Source organism: Centropristis striata, chromosome 7, assembly GCF_030273125.1.
Source record: "Centropristis striata isolate RG_2023a ecotype Rhode Island chromosome 7, C.striata_1.0, whole genome shotgun sequence".
Lineage (NCBI taxonomy): Eukaryota > Metazoa > Chordata > Actinopteri > Perciformes > Serranidae > Centropristis > Centropristis striata.
The window spans coordinates 21520650-21546541 of NC_081523.1; the positions used below are offsets into that span (position 1 = coordinate 21520650).

The 25892-nt window shown below is 39.2% G+C and overlaps 1 protein-coding gene across 1 annotated transcript in view; it reads left to right on the forward strand.

Annotated features, from left to right (window-relative positions):
* Positions 1–2792: 2792 nt before the first annotated feature.
* The window catches only part of ipo11 (importin 11), a 141710-nt gene continuing 118610 nt past the window's right edge, over positions 2793–25892 (forward strand). The window contains exons 1-5 of the mRNA XM_059336479.1: positions 2793–2936; positions 6663–6812; positions 9563–9663; positions 14871–14943; positions 17499–17702. Coding sequence (XP_059192462.1) covers positions 6675–6812; positions 9563–9663; positions 14871–14943; positions 17499–17702 — 516 coding nt within the window. The 5' untranslated portion in view covers positions 2793–2936; positions 6663–6674. The remainder of the gene's footprint in view (positions 2937–6662; positions 6813–9562; positions 9664–14870; positions 14944–17498; positions 17703–25892) is intronic.

Consider the following 25892-nt stretch of genomic DNA (forward strand, 5'->3'; position numbering starts at 1 on the left):
AGTTCAATGATACCATAAAAGTGAAGCAGTCAGAGAAGAGAATACCCCTGCCAGAGGACACTCCCATTTCAAAATGCTCCCCCTTCTCTACAGCAACACACACTCACTCTACCTCTGATTTGCATGCAAACACACACACAAGTACAGGGAAATATAACATTATACACCTTATTTTGTGTTTGTAAAAAAAAAAGTTATGCAAATTTCAGATTTTGGGCTATTTACATCAGGAGACACTGTGTTTTTTCCTTCACTGTCAGGACTGTGTCTGCGTCTGATTAAAACTAATCCAGCTTTATCAGAGGACCACCTCTTTCCTGGGTGTGCCTTCGAGATTTATTCTTTTTTGTCTTGACTTGTCCGGTATTCAGTTTGCTTAATGAACCATAACTATCCCAGCCTGGTCATTTTGATAGTCAAGACTCTAAAGATTTTTTTAAACACAATTTATATTTATATGTCCCCGAATAGGATGAAATGCTGCGATAGAGGATTGTTGATGATAAACAATTGACTTGTGTCATTATATACATTTCTAACAAAAATGCCCACATTTATTGATTCCTGCTTCTAAATTATGAAGATCCTCCTCTTTTCTGTGTTTCATATCACTGAAAGCTGAAAATCTTTGGGTTTTGGACTGTCTTTTAATTGTTCTACTCCACTACATTTTGAGGCATATATTGTACTTTTTACTCCTCTACATTTAGTTGACAGCTTTAGTTACTTTTCAGGTCAAGATTTAAAATGAAAAACATGATACATTTAAAATGATTACCCATTTTTATAAATTAAACCACTTAAAAGTTTATTAGGTAGTTAAAATGAGCGGAGTGGTGTCATTTCACAGTGTGGTATTAGTACTTTTACTGAAGTAAAGGATCTGAATACTTCTTCCACTACTGTCCTTTTTACTTTACAATTTTTTTACGTTTTTTTAAACTTTTTTTGTAAAATTTTTTTGTAAACTTTTTTTTAAAACTTTTTTTTTAAACTTTTTTATAAACTTTTTTTTTTTTACTTTTTTATAAACTTTTTTTTTTTAAACTTTTTTATAAACTTTTTTTTTTAACTTTTTAAAATTTATTTTTTATTATTATTATTATTATTATTTTTTTAATTAATTTTTTTTTTTCTGCGCAATGCGCATGCGCGGCCTCTCTACGCTTCTGCGCATGCGCGGTTTTTCCTGTTCTGCGCATGCGCGGCCTCTCTGCGCTTCTGCGCATGCGCGGTTTTCTGTTCTTCTACGCATGCGCGGCCTTCCCGCGCTTCTGCGCATGCGCGGCTTCTGTGCGCAATGCGCATGCGCAGAAGCTGCGCATGCGCAGAAACGCTGGAAGGCCGCAGAAAAAAAAATATAATAATAATAAAAAAATAAAATTTAAAAAATTTAAAAAAGAAAAAGTTATAAAAAAATAAAGTTTAAAAAAAAGTTAAAAAAAAAAGTTTAAAAAAGTTAAAAAAGTTAAAAAAAAAGTTAAAAAAAAAAGTAAAGAAGTAAAAAGGACAGTGGTGGAAGAAGTATTCAGATCCTTTACTTCAGTAAAAGTACTAATACCACACTGTGAAATGACTCCACTCTGCTCATTTAAACTACCTAATACATTTTTCCGTGGTTTAATTTATAAAAATGGGTAATCATTTTAAATTTATCATGTTTTTCATTTTAAATCTTGACCTGAAAAGTAACTGAAGCTGTCAACTAAATGTGAGGAGTAAAAAGTACAATATATGCCTCAAAATGTAGTGGAGTAGAAGCATAAAGTTACATAAAATGTACATAAAAGTACCTCAAAATTGTCCTTTAGGTCCAGTACTTGAGTAAATGTACATAGTTACTTTCCACCATTGCTACCTGCCTCTTCTAACTTATACATATCAGTTAAGAGTCCTCCTTCAGACACTGTATGAGGATTAAAGGGATAGTTTGTGCATTATTATACAAAACTTGGTACAATTATTGCCAATGTCCTGCTGAGGATAACCCTCTAAGGTTTTATTGATTGGCCCCTAGGTGGCACTGTGGTGGCAGTCTAATTTCATATTTAGTACCGTGGCCACACTATAACACTTAAGGCAATGAAATTCATAGGGGTGGTATAGACTGGCCCCTGTAACGCACACACCCCGACGGCAGCATGCCCCGACACACGTGTACTGCGAGGGCCCGTTCAGTACTGCTTGCAGTCCTAGTTTTAAATGTGATATGGAATTAGACCATATTGCATATATCGATATAGTTAAATTTTTTCTTTTCTTTATGTATAAATGCTGCCCTTACTAGGGTTTGTCATATTTAGTTATTTTATAATGTTTGTTATTCTTTTCTCATATAAATACCTTTATTTATAATATAAAAGGAAAAGATTGGCCTATTTTATTTCATAGGCTATTTTTATTTAAGATATTTTTTTAATTTAAATGTGCACTTTATGAAGCTTTGATTTTTTTAAAAAGGTACTCCTGTTGTTATACATTATTTATGTTCAGTTTGAGTTTGACTGAACATTTGCTGTCACTTTGCAGTAAAAATATCGGGATATATATCGTATTTTGATATTCAGCCTTACTATATCAGGGTATGACTTTTGGTCCATATCGCCCAGCCCTAGTATAGTATAATGCATATTGTAGACTTTTATTAGTTGTATAAATTCTTATGATTATTTTCCAAAAGACAGTCATGATGATGAAATGGAGTAAAGGTGATACCTGCATGATATTTATGTCTGCAGCACACAACAGCAGCTGGCTCCATTCATTCATGACGGACGACGCTTGCTAAACCTCAGACGTCATCAGCGCGCGCCTGCTGTGTTGCTCGCGCCATTCCAACAAGCGTGTGTTTCCATCTCCCATTACATTACCACTGGCAGAGCTTTAGCAGCCACGGCTACAGCACAGATTCAGTTTTTATACCGGCATTCTTTTGGGTAAGTCAGCGTTTATGCCTCTCTTTTGAGACATTTGCTCGAGTAAAGATTGCATTTAGCGTCAGGGACACTGTCGGCCCTTGGTTTCGTCTTGAATAAGTTTAGCTTGTTAGCTAGACCAAAGTTAGCTTTGGCTTATGGGGTTTGCATGGTTTGGAAACTCACTGTTGTCCCTTTCAACAGTGAATGTGCGGTTGTGTTATTTTCATGGTAGATGACACGCAGATATGGCTACTAAAGCAACAATGCTAACACTTGGGAGCTAAGGAAGTCACTGGGGAATCAAGATCATTTAAATGTGACGTTAATGGCACAGTTATTGTTCTCGTTTGACTTTCTAACGTTACCCCTGAGTTTGTTTTGCTTCTCTCTGCGCTTCAACAAGCAGCAAACCCACTTCATAGACACACTTCTTTCTAAATTGTGTTTGTGCCATGATGTTGACATCGTTATCATGACGTTTTTAGGGCATCTATACCAGTGGTCGCATATAGCTGTAGTTCTACTCTAATAGGGCCAGGCAGAATACCTTGCTTACTCAAATCAATCTTGGCTGCATCGCAGAATACGTTTTATTTGGCAGAGCTAACGTGAATGCTGCCTACATTTAGTGTGAATAGCCAGCTGATAAAGTTATGATGCCGCTAGCTTACTGGTTCACCCAGTCTGCATTTGAGAACTAGGTAAGCTAGTTTTAGCGGCAGAGGCCCTGACATATGCAAAACACAAGACATTTAGCCGGCTAATGTTGGATAAGCTCCCCAGCTCATAGTGTTGCCTTGAGAGGTTCTTTAACACAACTGTAGCTGCAATACAACAACAACAACAACAACAACAACAACAACAACAACACAGAACTGGTAGTGTCACCCTGTGTGCTAGCATGCTAACTTACCTGTTACACAAGGCTGCATATTCGCTGAAAAAAATGGTCAATAGCAGGCATCCAAGTCAAGCAAATTGTTTTATGTTGTAAATGTCTATTATATGTGGATGCTAGACATTTCTGACTTGGTCAAAGCATAGCATGTAATGGAAATGACAGCTACACAGGTTTGACATGATCTGCTTTAAATCTGATAATAGACCCTTTTCATTTTTATGTCACAATAGGAAAAGGCGAGATGCAAATAATGACATAATAATGGCTGAATTTCATCTTGCTGCTTTATGCATCCTGGACCACTGTCACATGGTCATTGTCTACTGGGGCACTTGAATAGAATGGAGCCATGTTAAATGTTAATACTTACACTGATTGTCTGGCCTTTTTGTGTGTGTTTTTAGTGTCTCCCACTGTGAGTAATCAACGTAAGTGATCATCTTCACAGTCTTACAGTGACAGTGTCAGCATAAGATAATTAAAGATTACTCTCCTTAATTAACTCTCTTTAACAGTTTATTCACCCAAAGCTTAATAATTCAAATGAATATTGGCTTCTATCTCAGATCTTCTATTACAAGGTAACACTTGTCAGTGTGATTTTCTTGGAATCAAAGACAACCATTACTTTTACTGTTCTACAAATTGAACTATCTCCTTTTTAAATTAACTACCTAAACGAGTGCATCTTTGGCCAGTTAGCTGTGATAATATCATAAATATGAACATATATTGTGATCCCCGTATCACAATGAAAATGTTTCAAGGCATGGCTGAAAGTTATCATCACAGAGAATTTTTAAATGCACACAAGTACCTGGCTTGTATGTATTATCCTAGTTTCTGCCATTGCAAGCATCAGTCTTTGTGTGTTCCACACCCAACCCCTCTCTGCCATTAATGTACATGCTGAGTTGTCCCAGCAGTTGAGGATGAGCACAGTTTGGTTTCAAACTGTCTGAACTCTGCTGCAATTATTCTTCCCTGCTGGATTGAAGTTCTCCATCTGATCCTGATGAAATGAAAGCGTCTGACTGCCACTTTAATTTCAGCATGTAGATCTTTATTTATATCATATGAAATCATATTTTTTGATTTCCTTAACCACTGCGTACCTTGAGCTGATATTGCATCTTCCAAGTGGCAAACTCTGGTGCTGAAAAATGTAGCCAACATGGAAGTGCCTAAAACTGTGATTTCTCTAATGGTCATTTAAAGCTGGTACTATAGATCATTTCATCCTTTATGATAACTGTACAGTATGGTGAATTTAAGATAAAGTCATATGTTTTAAGCCTTATATCAAGGCGTAAAGTTAAGCATCATTAAGAGTGTGGACATTTGAGTGACAGGTGGTTGATGTCACAGGTTGCGTCTTTCAGCAACCAGGCTTCCTTTGACCTGCATCAGCATCCATATTTTATACAGCCTATGGCATCTGCACACATGGCATGGAGACTGCTCAGAAACCTGTCGTAGTTGTTTACATGCCACAGTATCTCAGCTACCACTTGTTACACCAGCAAGCATATTTGGGTTTCTCAAATGTGATACCCTGAAAAAATGTGCATGTACATTATGGTTGGCATGTGGATTTTCATTTCATATCGTTTAAAGTAAAAAATGACCCCTGTATTGTGTGATGGCCTCCAGATAAAAATGCCCTTCATTAAGAGACTGGTATTACTCTTTCTACATTTGCGCCTTATAACAGAGTAAAACCTTAATATTAGATTTGTTACCAAATTTAATAATTCAGGACTGTTTATTAAAAAGCATCTGTCTCTGTTATGTGACAACAGGTTTGGCCGAAGTGCTGCTCCTGTATTCTTGTGTGGAGACGGCCCTAATTCACATGCATTTTCACAGGGACACAATAGATCATGGTGCTGGATATTGGTTTCTGGGCTGCAGATGGCAGCCTTGCTCAATATTTACCTACACTCTTATTGAAATAAATGCACCCTTTGACCACACTACATCTGATTGTCGCAGATGAGTGTATCTGTCCAGTTCGAATTAATGCTTACTTATAAAAGTCTGTTTTTATCAAAAGAGAAGTTTTTTATAACGGTTTGTATCAGGTGTGAACTACTTCTTATAGCTCCTGTCTGCAGTGTCTTGACATCAATAGTTGACAAACATCAATTATGTATTTCTTTTATAGTTTTCAAAGTTTTTCATCTCATGTTTGTCAGAGATATTTTCTGAAACTGTTGGGAATGCAATCAAGGGTGAAAAAGAAGTTTGCTATGTTTTGTAGAAAAAAAAGTAAACAACTGTTATTTTTTCATCATCAGTTATCCTATATTGCCAAATTCCTCTAGAAATGTCGAGAACTCCATCTGGAAGGATTCATAATTATTATTCTGTCTGAGAGTCCTTTTTTGAGGTGACTGACTGATACTTCCTTTTGGAACTGAAAAACACAATTGGACCTCTGAAGCTGGGGTGCCTGAATATTATCTGGGACAGAGAAAAGCTCCTTGCGTGTTAGAGATGCCAGTTTCTATCAGGTGTGCTTTTCTTTATTCTGAAAGATTTGTTTCTTTCTCACTATGTTTGACAGTGATTTCGGCGCTGCTTGATCTATAATAAAATGGGTGAGAAAGGGATAAAACCAGACAAAGTAAAAGAAGTTTCCTTGTTCTGACATTTTTTTGTAGATGTAATTTGACTGCCTCAGTTTTCAGTTGATGTTTTATTATCCTGTTTTTCCCTACGGTGAAACTATTTTAAAATGTTTTTTTTCCTCAACTCAGCCAGAACTTTTCACAACAACAGCAATAAAACTCTTCTCTTCTCTTGTCTGTCCCCCCCTCCCCTCTTGTATTCCCCTACAGATATATCCAGCTATGGATATGGACGGTGCCAGTTCAGTGGTGCTGCAGGCCTTAACCCAAGCTACCAGTCAGGACACAGCTGTGCTGAAGCCTGCGGAGGAGCAGCTCCGACAGTGGGAGACTCAGCCAGGCTTCTACTCGGTCCTTCTGGTGAGGGATGGTATCAAATAATTGGAATAAATCTGCTGGAGTGAAAACTCTTAAAACTTTAAAGAATAGAGATGTTAATAAATGTGGTGTGTTTAATAGAAATGCGGGGCAATGTTGGGTATGTGCGCATTTGTGAAGCACTTTACTTTTTCAGTAAGTCTGAGTTTTTAAGTTATTCAGACAATGATGGGAGGATTTTTTCTTTTGTGGATTACTTCTACAAAACCCAAAGCAGTTTCAGGATGTTTTATGCTCATTTCTCACTCACATTTTACTCACTGCAATATATCAGTCCTGCACCTGTTCGGAAACAGTACAATAATGGCTAGAGATAGTTTAAACTGAAAAAGGTGCAGTATAACATGGTAATAATACCATGAATCATTAAACACAGAAAAGGCAGAAGTTGAATTTATTTTATTATTTATTTTTAAAATGTAATGACATGCCGAGTAAAGTGATTTTGCTGAAATATCACAATTTTAAGCTTCAGTTTGGTTGGCAACTGAATTCCTGTGATATAACATCCAGCAAGAATCACAAGATCACGAATCAATCTTGTCAGGCCCCTACTATTGCATTTGAAATGAACTGGAGGTGCTGAACGGTCAGCGCCCTGTAAGAAGCTACGTGTGTGGTGTAGGTGTGTGTGACGACACAGAGTGGGTGACTCTTTTAGAAACAAACGACGGCTCCCAAAGAGGTTAGCGTAGTTGCTACTGCAGCATCAGTTATTTCAGAATGTTTAGTATTCATTCATTTAAGAAGAGCAGATAACAGCATTGAATGCTTTTGCAACGCAGATTGTGTGTGACACTGATAGACAGATGGTTCATCCAATCACCTGCCAGGTATTTTTCTGCTGTTTTCCAAACAGTTTCCAATGTCAGTTTATCAGATGATTCTGTGTAAAAAAAACCATCTGGCAGCATTAGCTTAGTGGAAGGGCTCTTCAGTTAAAAACTCTACGATAATGCTTGTTTTTCAGTTTCTATCTGTGATAATAGGTGTATATTTTTTTGGCAAATGTTTTTAAAGCAAACAATACTTCTTGGGTTTTGGAGTTCAGGGGATTAATAGGAAGTGGATATCTTGCAATCTGTACAACAAAAGCAGGTTGAGAGGTTATATATTTTCTTGTGTGTGAAAATTCATCCTGAGCAATTTGACACAATAACTGTAATCACAGGAACAAATCAAAAGATTGTCGGAGGTAGAGAAATGGAGAGAAAAATAATAGTTTAGTGCAGGCGGCAAGGAATCGATTTATGTCAAAGGAATACTAACATTTCCATTTAATCTTTTTATTTAAATTTGTTTCCAGATGTTTTAACCGCACCAAAAATATGAAAAGTGGGACAATAAACAAATTCAACAGAGCTTTGTTTGCCATTATCCTCGCTGCAATGACCAGAAGCAGAATTATTGGGGTATATTCATCACAAATCTTACGTTGATCCTTAAAAGAATACTCAATGCATTTTGGAAAATATGTTTATTTACTATCTCAGCTGGGCATAAATGAGAAGATCATCTCTGTTCATTCAGTAGAGAAATTGGTCTAGGATGTGTTCTGCCTAGGTAAGCACAAAGAGCTATTCCATTCACAGGAAAATGTATTATTTTCCATATTTTTGTCCTGAATACATTGTAGAAAAGTGAGACAATAGACAACGGTCTGTTTAAGTGAAAGTATATCTCACATACACACATTTTCATGCACCCAGTCCATAAATATGAGATCCAAAAAACTAATTTGGCTTGTGTTGCATTTAATGTATCTGGCTAATCATCTAATCACAGTACACCGTAGCTGCAATTTAAAATTTACACTATAAGGGCTCCTGTGTGAGCCGGTGTTTGTTTTTGTGCCAACCCACTGAAGATCTAAAAAAGGTTTTTCACGGGTCCAATTCCTAGTTTTGTGCTATTGGAGACACAGATGCTTTGACATTTAAGAAGAGGCTCTTTACAAATTTGGTTTTATGCTTCGTTTTGTGTAACAGCCTTTGTTGCCATGGTCCATATCAATTAAGCCAAAGGTGCGCAATGTACCCTGTCGTATTTCATTTAGGACAATTACTTCTCTGTACATCACGAGGGACAGCATCAATAGCATCAGTAAATCAGATGATGCATCGATGCATCTCATAAAAGTTTAGTGGCAATGAGTGGGCAGATTTCTACTTGCATATTCAAATAAATAGTTAAACTCTGCAGCCTGCTAATGGACTTTAATTCCCTTGATACAGAACAGAAGGATGTTTTGTATCCATGTTAAAGCAAAAGTAAAACTTGGACCCTGTTTCATATTACTCATGTTTGTTCCTAAAGCTGAAACTATGGGAGCCGATATCCAAATCTCTGATATTTCTGTGCTGCTCTTGACTGGGACAATGACTTTGAGAACACTGTGACACTATGCAGCCAGATTTTCTAGGGTTGTGGCTACATTTTACAGCTCAGAAATTTAAGCACTTATAAGATAATAAAACCACATTAGTGTGCTTCCAAATCTAAAGCACAGAGTCAGTGTGCCCTGCATTTTAATGGAGCCAGCCCTTAGAGTATGGTTTGATGGCATCACAGGTCTGCATCATTATTCTTCAGTATGGTTAGAGTTGTTTTTCTCTTGTATAGTCTGAGCTGTCACGCATCATTAAACTGACTCTGTCCTCAAATTGCCTGGTATTTGAGCTAACTAAAACAATGTTAGCTAAGCATATATATTTATTTTTTTCCCTTCATAGAATATCTTCAATAACCACATGCTGGATGTGAACGTCAGGTGGCTGGCTGTGCTGTACTTCAAAAATGGCATTGACAGATATTGGAGGAGAGTAGCGCCTCAGTAAGTGCCTGCTTGTCTCTCATGTTCTCTATTCCTGCAGCCCTGCTCTTTCACTTTTCCATCTTCGGCTTTTTCTTCCTCTCTCTTCAGCTGCTTTACTTTATTCTCTCCTTTATTGCCTCAATCACTCTTACTTTGTCTCTTTCCATCAGTCTTAATCTCTGCCTGTTTTTGAGGCTTTGTCATTCTCCTCAGATCTTTTGTGTCACAGATTTGTAACTGCATGTTTCTGTTTTGCTCCGTATTGCCTTCATTTTCCCCATTGTCTTTTCTTTAACCAGTAATAGCTTACATCAGCATTTCTGCCTCCACTTTCTATTCACAGCTTCTCTATTTTACCATCCATCCTGATTATTCATATCATTGTGCTCTGATTTTATACTCCGTTTATTTCTTTGTGTCTCTTTTGTCTGGTGGTAGATCGGCTTTGAGTATTCAAAAGCCCACAGTCTGTCTTTGGGTACCTGACTAGCTGCCTTTTGTTAGATTTGAATTGAACATTTGCTCTTAAATTCCCAGGACAGCAGTTGGCCGCAGGTAATCAGTTCTGCCTCAGCACTCTGTGCCCACTCTTTGACCACTTCAAATTATTGCTATTCTCTTCTTTCTTTTAAAGTTCTCTCCTCTTACCAAAGTTTTTTCACTCTTTGTCAGTAGTTCAGTAAACCGATTCCATTTGCTAGAGTGCTGTGCAAGGTCCTTTGGTCCTTGGGTGTCCTTTGGTGATTTGTGTGATTACCTTTGGACCACTGCCATTGATCCAACAGTTTGATACTATGTGGGGCCATATGGTGTCACTATACAAAGCTGAGACCACATTACATAATATTTTTATTCTATTATTACTGTGATTTACACTAATGTGTCACAACTGAGTTCAGTTGGCAGCTGAGTTGTTTTATGCCTTCACGCCAGCGACAGCCGGCCATTGCTGGAAAAACATTGTGTGTTTGCAGGAATTTCTTCAAATTTCATACAAATGTCCACTTGGACTAAAGGATAACAGGGTTTCCCATTAATCACCTGTAGAATGTAGAGAAGTAGAAGTATAAAGTTACATAAAATGGAAATACTCAATTAAAGTACAAGTACCTCAAAATTTTATTTAACTACAGTTCTTAAGTAAATATACTTACATAGTTACATACACTTATAGTTACATTCCACCACTTATCCACACCAATACTTTTTCATTTTAAAACATAACTTTCAAAGAAGTGTTTTAGCACTATATCAGAACTAATTACTGTCATGACTGTTTATATAAACTGGGCTAGGGCTGGGCAATTTATCGATGTAGAAAATATATCGATATATTTTTAAATGTGATTAGACCATATCGCATATATCGATATAGTTCAATTTTTCTTCTTTATTTATATATAAATGCTGCCCTTACTAGGGTTTGTCATATTTAGTTCTTTTGTAATGTTATTCTTTTCTCATATAAATATATTTATTTCAGAAAAAGATTGGCCTATTTTATTTCAGTTTTTTTCTATTTAAGATATTTTTTCATTTAAATGTGCACTTTTTGTGAAAAAAAAGGTACTCCTGTTGTTATACAGTATTTATGTTCATCAAATAAAGTATTTCAATAAAACTGCTTGTGACATGTCATATTTGACTTTGACTGAACATTTGCTCTTAATTTGCGATTAAAATATCGGGATATTGATATTCAGCCTAAATATATCGGGATATGACTTTTGGTCCATATCGCCCAGCCCTAATATAAGTTTATAAGTATATTTACACTATTCATAATATAAAGTTTTTTTGCGTTTGTGTTGAGTGTCTGTCACCCTGTCAGTCAGTTATTCCCTGACCCCACCGCTCCGTACTCCTCCGCGCGTATTCACACACTTACAGATGCACTGGATTTACAGAGCTGCCCACCCCACTGCTCCGCTTCAAAACAGTTCCAGCATGATAGAAAAACGTGCCTATCTGTCAGTAACAGTACCGCCCCAACATCATCTCTCCGTGTGCTTGCCGTACTAAATACTAGCAACCTGTCCAGGCTGGTCAGAGGTGGTCCAAACACAATGTTGCATACGCTTTTCGGTAACCGCGAGCTAAAATTAGCTAACAATTAAAGTTGCTCAATCACAAAAATTACTGCCTGTAGCTAAACACATGCAGCCTTTAATATAAGAGCACAGTGTGTTAACAGAATCGACCACAGAATTTTCAAGTAAACTGACAAAATATGATGCCTTAAATAAAACGTAGAAGAACCCTTATTCTCCTTTTACAATAATTCGTTAAGATATGCAATGATTAAGATCAGTGTATATGATGGAATAGTGGCATCAGAATATGTGAGAGGCCTCCAAACTTGAGCTTTTATGGGAAAAAAAATTATTCAGGGGGAACCCCCTAATCAGCTATTTTTCCACACTGGCTGGCTACTCCATGTCCTTGTGGAAAGCATGCTAACAACAATTAAAAATGTCACAGTAGGATAATAATAAAGATTCTATATCACAGTATCTCCCGACTAAGAAAAATGTTATGTGAGGTGTTTGCTCATATTTTGCTCTCAAAGGGCACAATATTGATGCATTTTTATTACAAATGTACAAAATTCTATGATGTAGAACAGATGATGGAGTATATTAAGATAATTCTGGTTCAGTTACAATTAAATTACTATATTGATCAACGTAACATCACTGAAAATGTGAGGTTGAGGTTTTTTTGAAGAGTTATAGAAGTAGGCCTTTTGACAGACATTTTGACATGTCATGAAAAAGCACATGTGTAACTAATGTTATTAAAAAGGCTATATTCCATTATAGTTGCCATTTCCACAGCCCTGGTATTGTGCTTGCTGGCTTCATGTCATGGCTGAATGGCTCGCTTAGATGTAATGGAGCCATCATTAATGTTATTAGTTCCACTTGTGCTTTTTCTGCTGTGACAAGCCAAAGGGTCTGCAGTGAAAAAGGTCAATTGCTTTTTCATAACTTGGAAAAAGTCCCTCTCATGTCTTTTTTTATTAATGCTATCCAGGACTGTAACCAGGCCTGACATTTGTCCATAAATCAGGAATTATTGGAGATTGCAATTTGTTATTTTTTTTAAATTAAAGCTCATATACACTTATATGCTTATTATGCATAGCTTACTTCGATGGTCTATAAAATAACACCTTGTCTCGTCTCTAGGTTGCGAGACGGACCTCATGTCTGTCCTGTCCATCCATTCTAGGGTCCTATTTACATCAGCAAAAATCTGTGCCTCTCCAAATGAGTAACTGGGATTAATTTCCGGGGCTCCCTGCCCAATGAATTGAATCACTGACTTTGAACTTAACAGTCTTAATGTTGTCACTATCTTTGGTGGCTTTACCACCTACTTGTGTATATGAATCAATGTATTTTAGGGGATGTGTGAAATTACAGAATGTCATCCAATTCATTTTTTTTAACTCAACATCACACACTGATGAAACATTGGTGAAACAAAGTAAAACCTTGTGTGCTGCCTCCTGTCCAATTGAACTTTTAGTACTTCCAAAGTTTGAAGAGGTCAACACCGGTAATACAGAGAAAAACTTTCTTATCACACCACAACAGCATCATCATGATGACCCTGTTGAAGGCCACAAGCAAAAACGTGTTGGTCTGACAGTAAAACTATTTTATCTATGCTACAAGCAGACCTAATTACACTTTAAGTGCCAGTATTAACACATTTCCTCTGTTGGCAGTGGGATGATAAATTGTTGTGCCATATTATTGCTACATTAACCTTCAGCTCAGAAAGGCATGATTTGACCAGGTTTGAAATACAATTATTAAAACTGACATTATTAAAAGTCAAAGGTGAAGCAATTAAATAATATAAATTGTGGATCAGGAATCAGGGGTACATCAGAGTCTAACAGTGCCATACTTAGAAAACCATGATCTAGTGCAACCAGGAAAAACGCCCTGCAACTAATTTTGCGGTGTTAAATAATACACACACACCTTTCTCCCCAATAAGTCTGATTTACTTATAGTTTGCAGTGCCATACTTTGACACTAACTTTTTTATGCGTCATGCACAGAAACATGCCCAGCCTACACAGGCTTACAAGACACCACAAGTCTATATAAGCCAGGTGTAGAATGCATGCATTTGCATAAGTCTTTGTGCCTTTCTTGGTTTTCTTTTTCCCCAGTCATCATATTTTCTAATTCCTTTTGCTTACAAACACAAAACAAGATTCAGGCCCACACTTGCTTATGTTAATATATATTTTAATCTCTCTTCCCATATTTCTATAAAGCTCGCCTCACTCCCAGATTCCCAAAATATGTGTGCGTTGTAAATCTTGTTTCACTAATTCACACTCTCCCCCGTAGTAATTTGTCTTCCTCCTATACCTCCTCCCTCTCTGCCTAAGGTAACCGCGTGATTCATTCCTCACTCTTCCTCGCATCAAACACTCTCCCACTCCGTCTAGCTTCAGCAGCAGATGAACTTGGCAAAACAGGCTACATCATAGTCAAATTGTTTTTTTTACACACACACACACACACACACACTGTTTGCAAAATCTTAGGCTCATGTTGCAGAGTACAAGATATGAGTTGGAGGGGAGCAGGGAGTTTATCCAAAGCTTACTGATTAAATCAAGCAGCTGGCAGGTCCTGCTCTATGGAGTGTTATAAAGGAATTTAATTGATCCCATAACAACTTGGCAGATTGATGTCATATTCACATCTTCCCCATATACAAGTTTGAGGTTTGCATGTCCGGAATTTGAAATTAAATTATAAGGAGTCTCTTAGGATATAGCTGCACTCAACAATGCCAGGGTAACTGGCACCCTGTCAACATAATGCAACATGGTGGCTCAGTGGTTAGCACTCTGGCATTGTCAAGAGAGGGTTCAAAGCTTTTTTTTTCTCTGTGAAGAATTTGCTTGTTTCTTCCTAAGTCCTTATGGAATTAAAATTCAAAATCAATTTAATACAACTTCCACAAGTGGTTCACCACTCAAGGAACTGCTTACTAGTCAGACAGTCAATGCTTGGAATGTGTATTTTACAGTTACATCAATGGTATTAAGGTGAACATAATTATTGAAAGACATCCTTCTTGTTAACTATACACATTGATGTGAGTTATGTATTTTTTTCCAGATATGGTGTTATGCTTGCTCTTCAACCCACTTGCCTCTTCTGAAAGTCTTTACTATTTGTTCACAGTGCTTTATCTGAGGAGGAGAAGACATCATTGCGTGCTGGTCTCATCACAAACTTCAATGAGCCTGTCAATCAGGTTAGTTGGGAAAATGGGATCTACTTTTCAGCATCAAAACTGGTACAAAAAAGCTCCCTGGTTTTGAATAAGATAACTGTGCATGAAACCATATAACCTACAAAGAAATAGACTAAAAGCATAATACCACTTTTTGCATTTTATAGTCCATTTGAGTTATATATAACCTTGGTGTGCTATGTTGGACTGTAAGAATTTTGCAGAAGCTTTAAACTGGCTTGAAATAGATCATCCATCATAATGAATGCCAGATCTGAAATCATGCTGCCTAAGTAAAATTTGTGCTCTATAGGCAGGTCAGTTTTATTTATATTGCCTGAAGTCACAAATTTCCCTCAAAGGCTTTGCTTTTTGAACAAAATACGGCCCTATCTATGACAAAGTAACTTGGCTTAAAGCTGCAGGTCTACCTCACTATAATTAGGCCTGCACTGTTTTGAATATAGGTAATTTCTTTCTTTGGTCAAGTAGATTCAGAAAAAATTACATTAATGCAGTGGCATGGAGGCAGGTGTTGTGAAAACAACAAAAATCAATTTCAACCACCTGAATACACCAAAGCTTTAGTGATCATTCTGATGGCATTTAGATTCAGTTAGATCACACCAGCTGTTCCATACAAACAAAAGAGGGAAATTAAGTTTGCAGAAGGCTATGTTATAATGCAGTCACAGACCACAACCATGGATAAAGGTGTGTTTTCGTAAGGATGTGAGTTTTCAGAGTATATGTTAGAATGCATTATAGCAGCATCACACATCATCCTGTTTACAATCCCAGCTGCTCTGTATCAGCAGTGTGCCTTTGTTTGGTGCCTGGGCAGTGATGCAAACGATCTAGATCACATCCCCTTGACGAGAGTCAGAAAAGGGTAATGACGGCTCAGGAGTGGCATTGCAATGACATTATTTATGTAAACAGAGACTTAATTGCCTTTACTGTGATAAAATGGATTATTACGACACTAAATCAACTGACGTGCCTTGAAAAACACGAGTTAATCAGCCACCAACCTCTACAGATGTATTTAATTGAGCTTTAGTGACATTTATTTAAACATGTAAAATGTCCCGGTTCCAATTTGTTTTTCCCTGAATGGAAACTTTGATGGGGACTTCCTCTATTGTCTAAACGTTTGTTGATAAGCCATTTTGAAAACCACAGTTTTCAGGGGAACGTCGCAACAAACCAATGATTCAGATTAGAGCTAATAATAATGTAATACATCTGTCAGAGGGGACATGGAAGGTGGCCCTGACTGTTGGCGATCCATTGTGGTTTCTACAGCTTGTGTTTCCCTGAGGGACAGCCCTCCAACATCAGGGCTGATAAGGTCCATATGGCAAGCAATGAATGCCATTTAAACGCCATATGTCTCACCAGTCACAGCCTCTCCTTGTGGAATCAATCAGAGTTGTGAGTGTTTCAGTACTGTGTGGACAGTATGCATTTATACATTTTATAATCAAGTACATTTTGAGACCTCACCTGGCTTTACAAAACTTAAAAGCTTATTGATACTTTACATTAAATTTAAATGCACTCTGATTATTTATTAGTTTGCTAAACATTTGATGACTAAAAGCATATATGTGTTTATTGAAGCATGCAATTCATTCTCATTATTTTACCTTAAATTGATTATAGGTTGTGCTGTTAAACAGTAATGGGGAGCAAATAAGCAAAAAATGGCAATTACTGCTTTAATCTTAGTACATGTATAAATGGGCTATATTAATGGACTTTGGAATTAAAACTGAAAATATCAGGTCAGCTCAAACATATCATAGACTGTTATAAAACAACCCCCAGTTATATGTTAACTGTTAAGTTAACAGTCCTGGGGTTGAAATAGGGCTATCAACTTTATATTAATCTTATTGATGTAAATGTAATGCATTAAATATAAGAAGGTGTATACCACAATACATTTCAGGCCTTATGAAGATGGGGGAAGATAGGCTGTAGTTCTAGACTTCATTAGTATATATATATATATATATATATATATGCACTTTGTAATTGTTACCAGTGAAAAGCACTATACAAATACATTTTACTTACTTACTCTACTTTTAGCTGAGTGAATATCAGTTGATACGGCCAAGCACCACATCTTTAATATGTGGATACAAATAAATTCCGCCTGCTGATTTAACTGGATGTTTATGCTAATACTAAATGTATGACAGTTAACGAACTGTGAAGTATTTTGGCAGGATGTGTAAACCACAGCTGTCATGACAAAGTCAGCATATGCTCATGTGGTGTAAAAAAATTGGCTATTAAAGATGGTGTCCAAATTGTAACAGTCCTAGCTTAAAGGGTATAAACCTGTACCACTCATGTAAAAGCTCTTAATCTGTGTGACTGATTCCATGTTTAACAGGAGATGTCTAAACTACTCATTTAAAACCATACCTTAGGGCATGTGATGCAAAATGTTTGGGATGTTGTAAAATTCCCATCAAGTTTTCTTTGGCATAACCACCTTCTGCTACGTTTATGTTTTGCCCTTGGTCATTTTTTTTTCTCTCTGTGTGTTTTTCCAACAGATAGCGACCCAGATTGCAGTACTGATAGCCAAGGTGGCCCGTCTGGATTGCCCCAGGCAATGGCCAGAGCTCATCCCCATTCTGCTCGAGTCTGTGAAGGGTCAGGACGGCATGCAGCAGCACAGGGCGCTGCTAACCTTCTATCATGTCACCAAAACCCTAGCGTCCAAACGCCTGGCACAGGATCGACGGCTTTTCCAGGATGTAAGTCCACATTTTTTTGTTTTTTTTGTCAGTTGTTTTGTCACCCCTCACAGCTGAACATCTTTACAACCTTAGTTTTGTGTTTTGTAATTTTTGGTCATTCACCATCCTCTTCTGGCTTTTTGTCCTCTGCACTTGTTGCTGTAGCTGTGCATACGCCAATACAAGGTGACTTTAGGTCAACAAGTAAAGAAAAATGAAACTTTTACTCTGTCTAGAGTCTGAACTGGGTTGTGTTGCTGCTTTTGCCTTCTTTCTTTTTTTGTGTTCTAACCTCTGATTTTGTCATGTTCCTTTCCTTTTAACTCTCTTTTTTCTGCCGAAAAAAGAAGAAATGAATAGTAAGATTATCTTTAGAGTTGCAGGTTTTTCAGTCTCAGACTTTGCCTGTAGGAGATGCTGTTTAGCTGCTGTATGAGATGTGTCAAATCCAGGATTTATGGCAGCCAGATTCTCAGTGCATGCATGTGTGTCTGTTTTCATGCATGACTGCAGCGGGATTGACGTGTTTGGGAATAGATTTCTGTTCTGCTAGTTGTGTGTGTGTTAGAGAGATTGTGTTAGAAAGAGGGTTTGTTTGTGTGAGTTAATGTTTCTTTCAAGAAGGTAGTGAATCGGAGAAAATGCTTTTTTTTGCCATCCATGGTTTTGAATAACATGAGACTTAAACAGAAAGACAGACAGTCATGAAGGGAAGGGTTTTAAGTGAACAAGATATCAAACAAACCAACAGGGAGACGACTGAGACCAGCTGAGGGAGATTAAGAGTGACAGAGACAGACCAGTGGACATCAGAGGCAGTGACTGAGACCAAATAGTTGGACGTTGTGCAAAGGCATCCTCTATGCCAAAATGTGTGCCCTTCGGCAATACGAGGAACAAAGGCAGCCTGAGCCCCATTAAACAGTGCCGTTTTTAAATGATGCACTGATGACTTTGACGCTAAATGGCCCATGGAATGCTCTCTCTCCCCTGTCACGACGAAACTGACTTGGTGGCCAGTGTGTGCACACACACCACGCACTGTGAAGAGGTGACGAGACAAAGGACAATGCAACATTGTTCATTTCAGCTCCAGTGACATACTTCACCCATTGAGTCTAAAGTATTTTTTAATGTGAAGTCTGATTTAAACCAAAGAGGAAAATATGTTTTCTTAGTTGTAAACTCAGTTATATAACTGTGCTGCGACGAAACACATCAGTGCTGTTTATAGTAACATTTCATCATCATACATCAACATTACGTCTTGACCGGGGGCATCAGGTCAGCAGTCATTCAATCAAAGGGTCTCAGAGTGTCGGAGACATGGTCTCCCGTACGTTCGGGATTATTGCGTGATCTCGCGTGTGTACAGATGGATCGCTACGCTGCCGTTACGCACCCGGTGGGGATCGCCGGGCAGAGGACGGAGCAAAACCGCGGCGCAGCCGTTATGCGGCCGCTACGTCCCCAGTGGAAATCCCCAGTAATGGCTGCTCAGGAGTGTCATTGCAATGACAATATTTAGGTAAACAGAGACTTGGTTGCCTTTACTGTGATAAGAGATAAGAGATTATTACTACACTAAATCAACCTACATGCCTTGAAAAACACGAGTTAATCAGCCACCACCCTCTCTACAAATATATTTAATTGAACTTTAGTGACATAACATTTATTTCAACATGTAATGCAAATGTGCTATTTTTAACAGTTAAATAGACTTATGTAATAATGGTGCTGTGACGAAACACATCAGTGCTGTTTATAGTAACATTTCTAACAAAATGTTTAAAATTCCACATTTAATGTGATGTAAATGGCTCATCACGACATCTACTGTTTTAAATTAAAAAAATTGACTTCCACAACCCACACAAAGCATTAATAATGGTTACTTTTATTGATTACGGAAAGTAATGTTGATGTTGTCTTCACTGGAGCGTCTCACATGAAGAACATAAATAAACACAAATGTGATCCCCCGATCAAACTTGTGTGAGTTATTTGAATACACCCAAGCCTGTTAAAACTGTCTCTGTCCTGTGGTAAGGCTCTGGTCACCATCCCATAACTACACCTAATTGTTCAGTCATGCACTGATTGCTGCTGTTCTTGTGTCAAAGTCTAACAGTAGTTCAATTGTTTGTGTTTTTAAGTGATTAGTATACTAGTTATTCATTCACAGGAATATATCTGCATTGGACAGCAAGTATCTCTTCATATCTAAGCTTTCTCTTATACCCTCCATGCTTACACTGTTTTGCGTCACCCTATTTAACACCATCATAGTGTGTACATAAGTGCTGTTACGTGCTTGTGGGTGTTTGAGCGTTTCTTTTCTCGCTCGTTGAGTGTGTGCACTTCTCTCTAGTCCTTCGCCCCAGCTCACACAGTTGGTAGACCGTGTTGACTGCATCATGGTAAATGATGCACTGACATCAGTACATCAACTGGCGCTTTGTTTTATTGGCCCACTTGCTGAGGCTTAGGCTATGAACTCATCACATTCGCCAGATGCAGAGCTAAACAGAAAGTGGGAGAAAAAAGGAGAGAGGGGGGCGATCGAGAAGCAGGGTGTGGGTGTGTAGGAGAAGAAGTGATTAAAGTAACCAAGACCTGCTGGTGACAGGAGGAGGGATCACAGAAGAAGTAGTTATGGAGTAATGAAGAAAATGGTGTAAAGATAAATTGAGGCTGTATTCTGGTGTGAGCAATTTTGCTCCCTTTAAATATCAGAGTTTTCTCCATCCAATTCGGACGAAAGTCCTCTGGTTGCGTTGCACTGAGAGAAGTGAAAGTATATCCTGGCAAAATATACAGAAATTCACTTAAAAACCTATACTGACTGGGGCAGTAAGAGTTTTTCAGCTGGGGCGGTCTGAATCTCTCTGAATATTTGCTGTGATCAGCCTAAAATCTGCATTCCTTTCTGAAATCTGAGAATTCATCTCTGTGAGGGCAAGTGAGCAATTAAATGGCCATCTAGGGTTGGTAACAACCCCCAGGTGTGAGCAATTTTGCACTTCAATTGGAAATTCTAACCATTCACAGCTCTGGCAGAGGGCGGTCTACGCTTGTCACAATCAGCCTTAATGCGAGAACAGCCGCGTTCAATTCCAATCACAGTATAATAACAGGGGCGTTTGCTAAAGCGGCAGTGTCAGCGGCAGCCGTCCTTGGGTAAGACGGACGAGGCTAAGACAAGCAAGTTTACCTGTGCAAGTTAACCAGTCCTATTCCCTCCCAGTCTTACAATATGTGCCACCCCATTCCTGTTGTTGTCTCCGGTCCACGCAGAAAACTGGCCAAAAGGTGCAGAAACCTATCTTACCTTCGGCCTCTCAAACAGTCCTCACACACTGTCACTCCCTTTTCCATGGGCCTGTGGAACTGCCAATCAGCAGTAAACAAAATCGATTTTATTACGGCTTACACAAACCACCTTTCTCTTCAGCTCCTTGCTCTCACTGAGACCTGGATCAAACCTGAGAACACAGCCACCCCTGCTGCTCTCTCCACTAATTACACCCTCTCCCACACCCCCCGTCCATCTGGGCGAGGAGGTGGGACTGGCCTGCTAATCTCCAATAAATGGAAATTCACTCCTCTGCTACATTCCATCAGATATGACACTTTCGAATACCATGCCATAACAGTAACTGCTCCTGTTAAAGCCTACGTTGTGGTCATCTACTGTCCACCAGGCCAGCTGGGTGGCTTTACAGATGAGCTAGATACCCTGCTCTCTTCCATACCTGATCATGACTGTCCGTTGCTTGTCCTGGGCGACATGAACATCCACTTCGACAGTCCAGACTCTAATAACTTCATGACGTTAATTCATTCATTTGACCTCCAGCTGGTCCAAAGTCCTCCTACTCACAAAGCTGGCAAGAACCTTGACTTAATTCTCATTCGTAACTGTGCCACAGATGCACTGGTGGTAACGCCTCTCCACCTGTCAGATCACTTTTTTATCCAGTTTAATGTCACTCTACCAGAGCAACCCTCTGCTCCTGCACCAATGGTTACGTTCCGCCGTAACCTCCGGAACTTATCTCCAGCCCACCTCTCCTCTATTGTTGCCTCTGCCCTACCTCCACTCAGCACATTCTCCTCTCTGACGGCTAATGATGCCACTGACTCACTCTGCTCTACTCTGAACTCATGTCTGAACAGGCTATGTCCTTTATCTACAAGGCCTGCTCGACCCAACCAATCCCACCCATGGTTGACTGATACCCTCCGATCACAGCGTACCAAGCTCAGAGCTGCTGAAAACGGCTCAAATCCAAACTTGCCGACGATCTCATAAACTATCAGACACTATTGTCCTCATTCTCAGGCAGCATCACCGATGCAAAGACTGCTTTTTACAACGACAAAGTCAACAGTGTCACTGACACCCGGAAACTCTTTTCCACCTTCAAATCACTACTCAACCCTCCGCCTCCTCCTCCTCCTACCTGCCTCACCGCAGACACATTTGCATCCTTCTTTACAAGCAAAGTTGCAGCAATTAGCAGCCAATTCTCTGACCCCCACCCGACTCCTAATACTGTGACATGTAGAAGTCCTACTACATGTCTTTCTGTAGCTCAGCTGGCCGGCACTGAATCAGTTGCTAGCACCTCATTCTCTGGCTTTACACCCCTCTCTGAGAGTGAGGTATCCAAACTGTTGACATGTAGCCGTCCTACTACATGCTCGTTGGACCCTATACCAACAAACCTTCTCCAGTCCATCAGCCCAACCATCACGCCAGCCGTCACACATGTGATTAACGCCTCACTGTCCTCCGGCACTTTTCCCACCGCATTCAAAGCAGCTTGGGTAACACCTCTTCTCAAGAAACCCTACCTCAACCCTGCTGAAGTCGAGAACTATCGTCCTGTCTCACTTCTTCCATTCTTATCCAAAACTATTGAACGGGCGGTCGCTAAGCAACTTTCAGAATTCCTCCTACAGAACAATCTTCTTGATCCAAATCAATCTGGTTTCAAAAGCGGTCACTCAACTGAAACTGCTCTGTTGTCTGTGACAGAAGCCTTAAAAGAAGTAAGAACAGCAGCAAAGTCCTCAGTTCTCATTCTGCTTGACTTGTCAGCTGCATTTGACACAGTTAACCATCGCATCCTCCTCTCTACTCTCTCTAAAATGGGGATTTCTGGCTTGGCTCTGTCCTGGTTTGATTCCTACCTCAAAGGACGCTCATTCAGTGTATCCTGGCATGGACAGTTGCCTACTTTGTCTTGCCTCACCACAGGGGTTCCCCAGGGCTCAGTGCTGGGACCCCTGTTATTCGCTATCTACACCACCTCTCTGGGTGAGGTTATCCGCTCACATGGCTTTTCCTATCACTGCTATGCAGATGACACTCAGCTCTATCTGTCATTTCCCCCTGATGACCCATCGGTCTCTGCACGGGTCTCTGACTGCCTCTCTGACATTGCCACTTGGATGAAGGCACATCACCTCCAGCTGAATCTCTCAAAAACTGAACTGCTGGTCCTCCCTGCTAAACCCACAATACACCACAACATCAACATCAAAATTGACTCCCTGTGTCTTTCACCCACCAAGGTGGTGCGAAACTTAGGGGTGATGATTGATGACCAACTCACCTTTTCCAGTCATGTCGCCTCAGTTACCCGGTCATGCCGCTTTGCACTTTACAACATCAGAAAAATCAGACCTTACCTAACTCAACATGCCACTCAACTCCTGACACAGGCTGTTGTCATCTCAAAACTTGACTACTGTAATGCCCTCCTGACAGGCCTGCCAGCCTGCTCAGTAAAACCGCTTCAGATGATCCAGAACGCGGCGGTGCGTCTGGTCTACAACCAGCCAAAAAGGTCACATGTCACTCCGCTGCTCATTGAGCTCCACTGGCTACCTGTTGCAGACCGCATCAAATTCAAATCTCTAATGATGGCCTACAAAGTTGTCTCCGGTACTGCTCCTACCTACCTGAACGCCCTGATTCAGACTTATGCTACCTCACGACTGTTGCGCTCTTCCAATGAACGGCGCCTGGCTCTGCCGTTGGTCCAAGGCAATCCAGACTCTTTGCACTTCTTGTTCCCCGCTGGCGGAACACACTTCCAGTTCCTACCAGAGCAGTGGCGTCCCTCTCTACCTTTAAAAAAAAACTCCTGAAGACCCAGCTCTTCAGAGAGCATCTTCTCTCCTAGACCACATGATAATTCTACTCCTCAAAGAATTGTCACTAGCACTAATAGCTCTTATTGCACTATACCTTGATTGTTCGCTTTTACTCTTCCTGTAAGTCGCTTTGGATAAAAGCGTCTGCTAAATGACTAAATGTAAATGTAAATGTATTCGAGGATGAAATTGCAACACTTTTTGAGGTGATGTGCATTCGTAAAAGTATGGATGTTTAGAAAGAAGCAGAGAAAGCAGCAGGTAAACTGGAGAAATGGTGATTTCCTGCTGCCTTAATCCGTAAAAAATAAAATATTGGATGAAAACGTAAAGAGTAAGCACAGGGCAAATTATTAAAAAGACATTAATCATAAAAATGGGTCCATGAACGAGCGTCACAAGAAGTGCTTGAGAAAAGCTTCATATTACTGAACAGTCCATGCCTGAAAGGCAATGTTGTATAACGCAGTTGTGCAAATGAGAATTATATTATTGAGTAATAGAGTCTTGTTGCCAGCAAACAGAATGATTGTGCAGTCTCAATCTTACAATTTAGCTGTGGATGATAATACCCTGAGGCCACGGAGGACAAGATGACATATTAAAATAAATATGATAGTCAGGGACATGCATTCAAAGTGGATCTCGAGACAGACTGGTTAATGTCGGTGTCTGTCATTCATTCAGTGTATGCACTGTGTATCTGGTGTTTCCCAGAGGCCAGTGACAGGTACTGTAATCCTCAAACCACAGTTTTGTTACTTAATGACTTTATCAACATAGACATGAGAGACATACAGCAATACAATATGTTCACAGATGCAAATTATCAGACAGAAAATACCCCAGCAAACAATGGATACGTTTTATTTCTGCCCTCAGAATAGTATATCCTTTAAACAGCAAGTGTATTTATGAATCATCGACCGAGACCTTCAGCTATTGATTTTACAGTACAGTATATGGCTTACATGAGACTTGCAACAAAGAGAGTTGTAATCTTGTAATGATACATTGTAGAATGCTTTCTCTCAAAAGTTGACTTATTTTATGCAAATTGCTTTTTCTATAAAAAAAAAAGTGATACAGACAGTCAGAGTTACCACATAAAAAAATACTTTTTATAAGAACATTTCAGCTTAAATTCAAAACCTTGAGGAGTAGCCATAAAGGGACTGCATTGTTGTAAAGACCCTGCATTGGCATTGTTTTAAGCTTGTTTGCTTTTTGTGACTCTCAGACATGCAGTAAGTTTAGAGACGAATGGGGCAGGTGATAACCAGCGTCTCGCTTTGTGCTTTTGAGTAGCAATAGCGGGGCAAAGTCCCACTGGATGCGTATTCATACACAGATTGTCAAATGAACCGAATTGCACTTTTCTTGGATGGCCTTGGTTTACGAGTTCTTCCTCCAGGAATAGGGAATCAGCATGCAGATGGAGGGAATTGTTTGCTTTGTTGAAATTTGCTTCTCTGTTGTCTTTGTCTACAGTTGTGAAAAGGAGCAGTCACATGCGCACACATATCTTGCAATTGTGGAGTTTTCAAGAGACAAATGCATACACACAGACAAAGATACACATAGACACACACACTAATACACGACATGGGTGGGATGATAATTGATTCTGAGATGCAATGGTATTCTCTCTTGAATGATTCAGCAGCAATTCACAAAACGTATTTATTGGAATTCAGTTGGTTCCACAATCACCAGCAGTCGACTGCTTTTCTTTCAAAATATAATATTGTAGCCCCAACTGACATACTCGTGGTTATCAGCAGTGTGGACTGAGACTGTCACTTCACTTTAATGGACTTGAATGTTATGGAGATGCAATCTGTTGTTAGGGAACTCCAGTAGTATATGGTAAGGCTGATGTTTTAGGTGTGGCAAGCTGTGCCTGTTGTTCTTGTTGTGCTATTTTTTTAATACTCCTCAGTGCAGTGTGCCACCTGGGGCCTTGACAGGGAATTTAGTGTGGCTCAGTAATTTATGCTAAGTTTTGAAAAGCTTCTAGTCTGTCATTGTCACTGT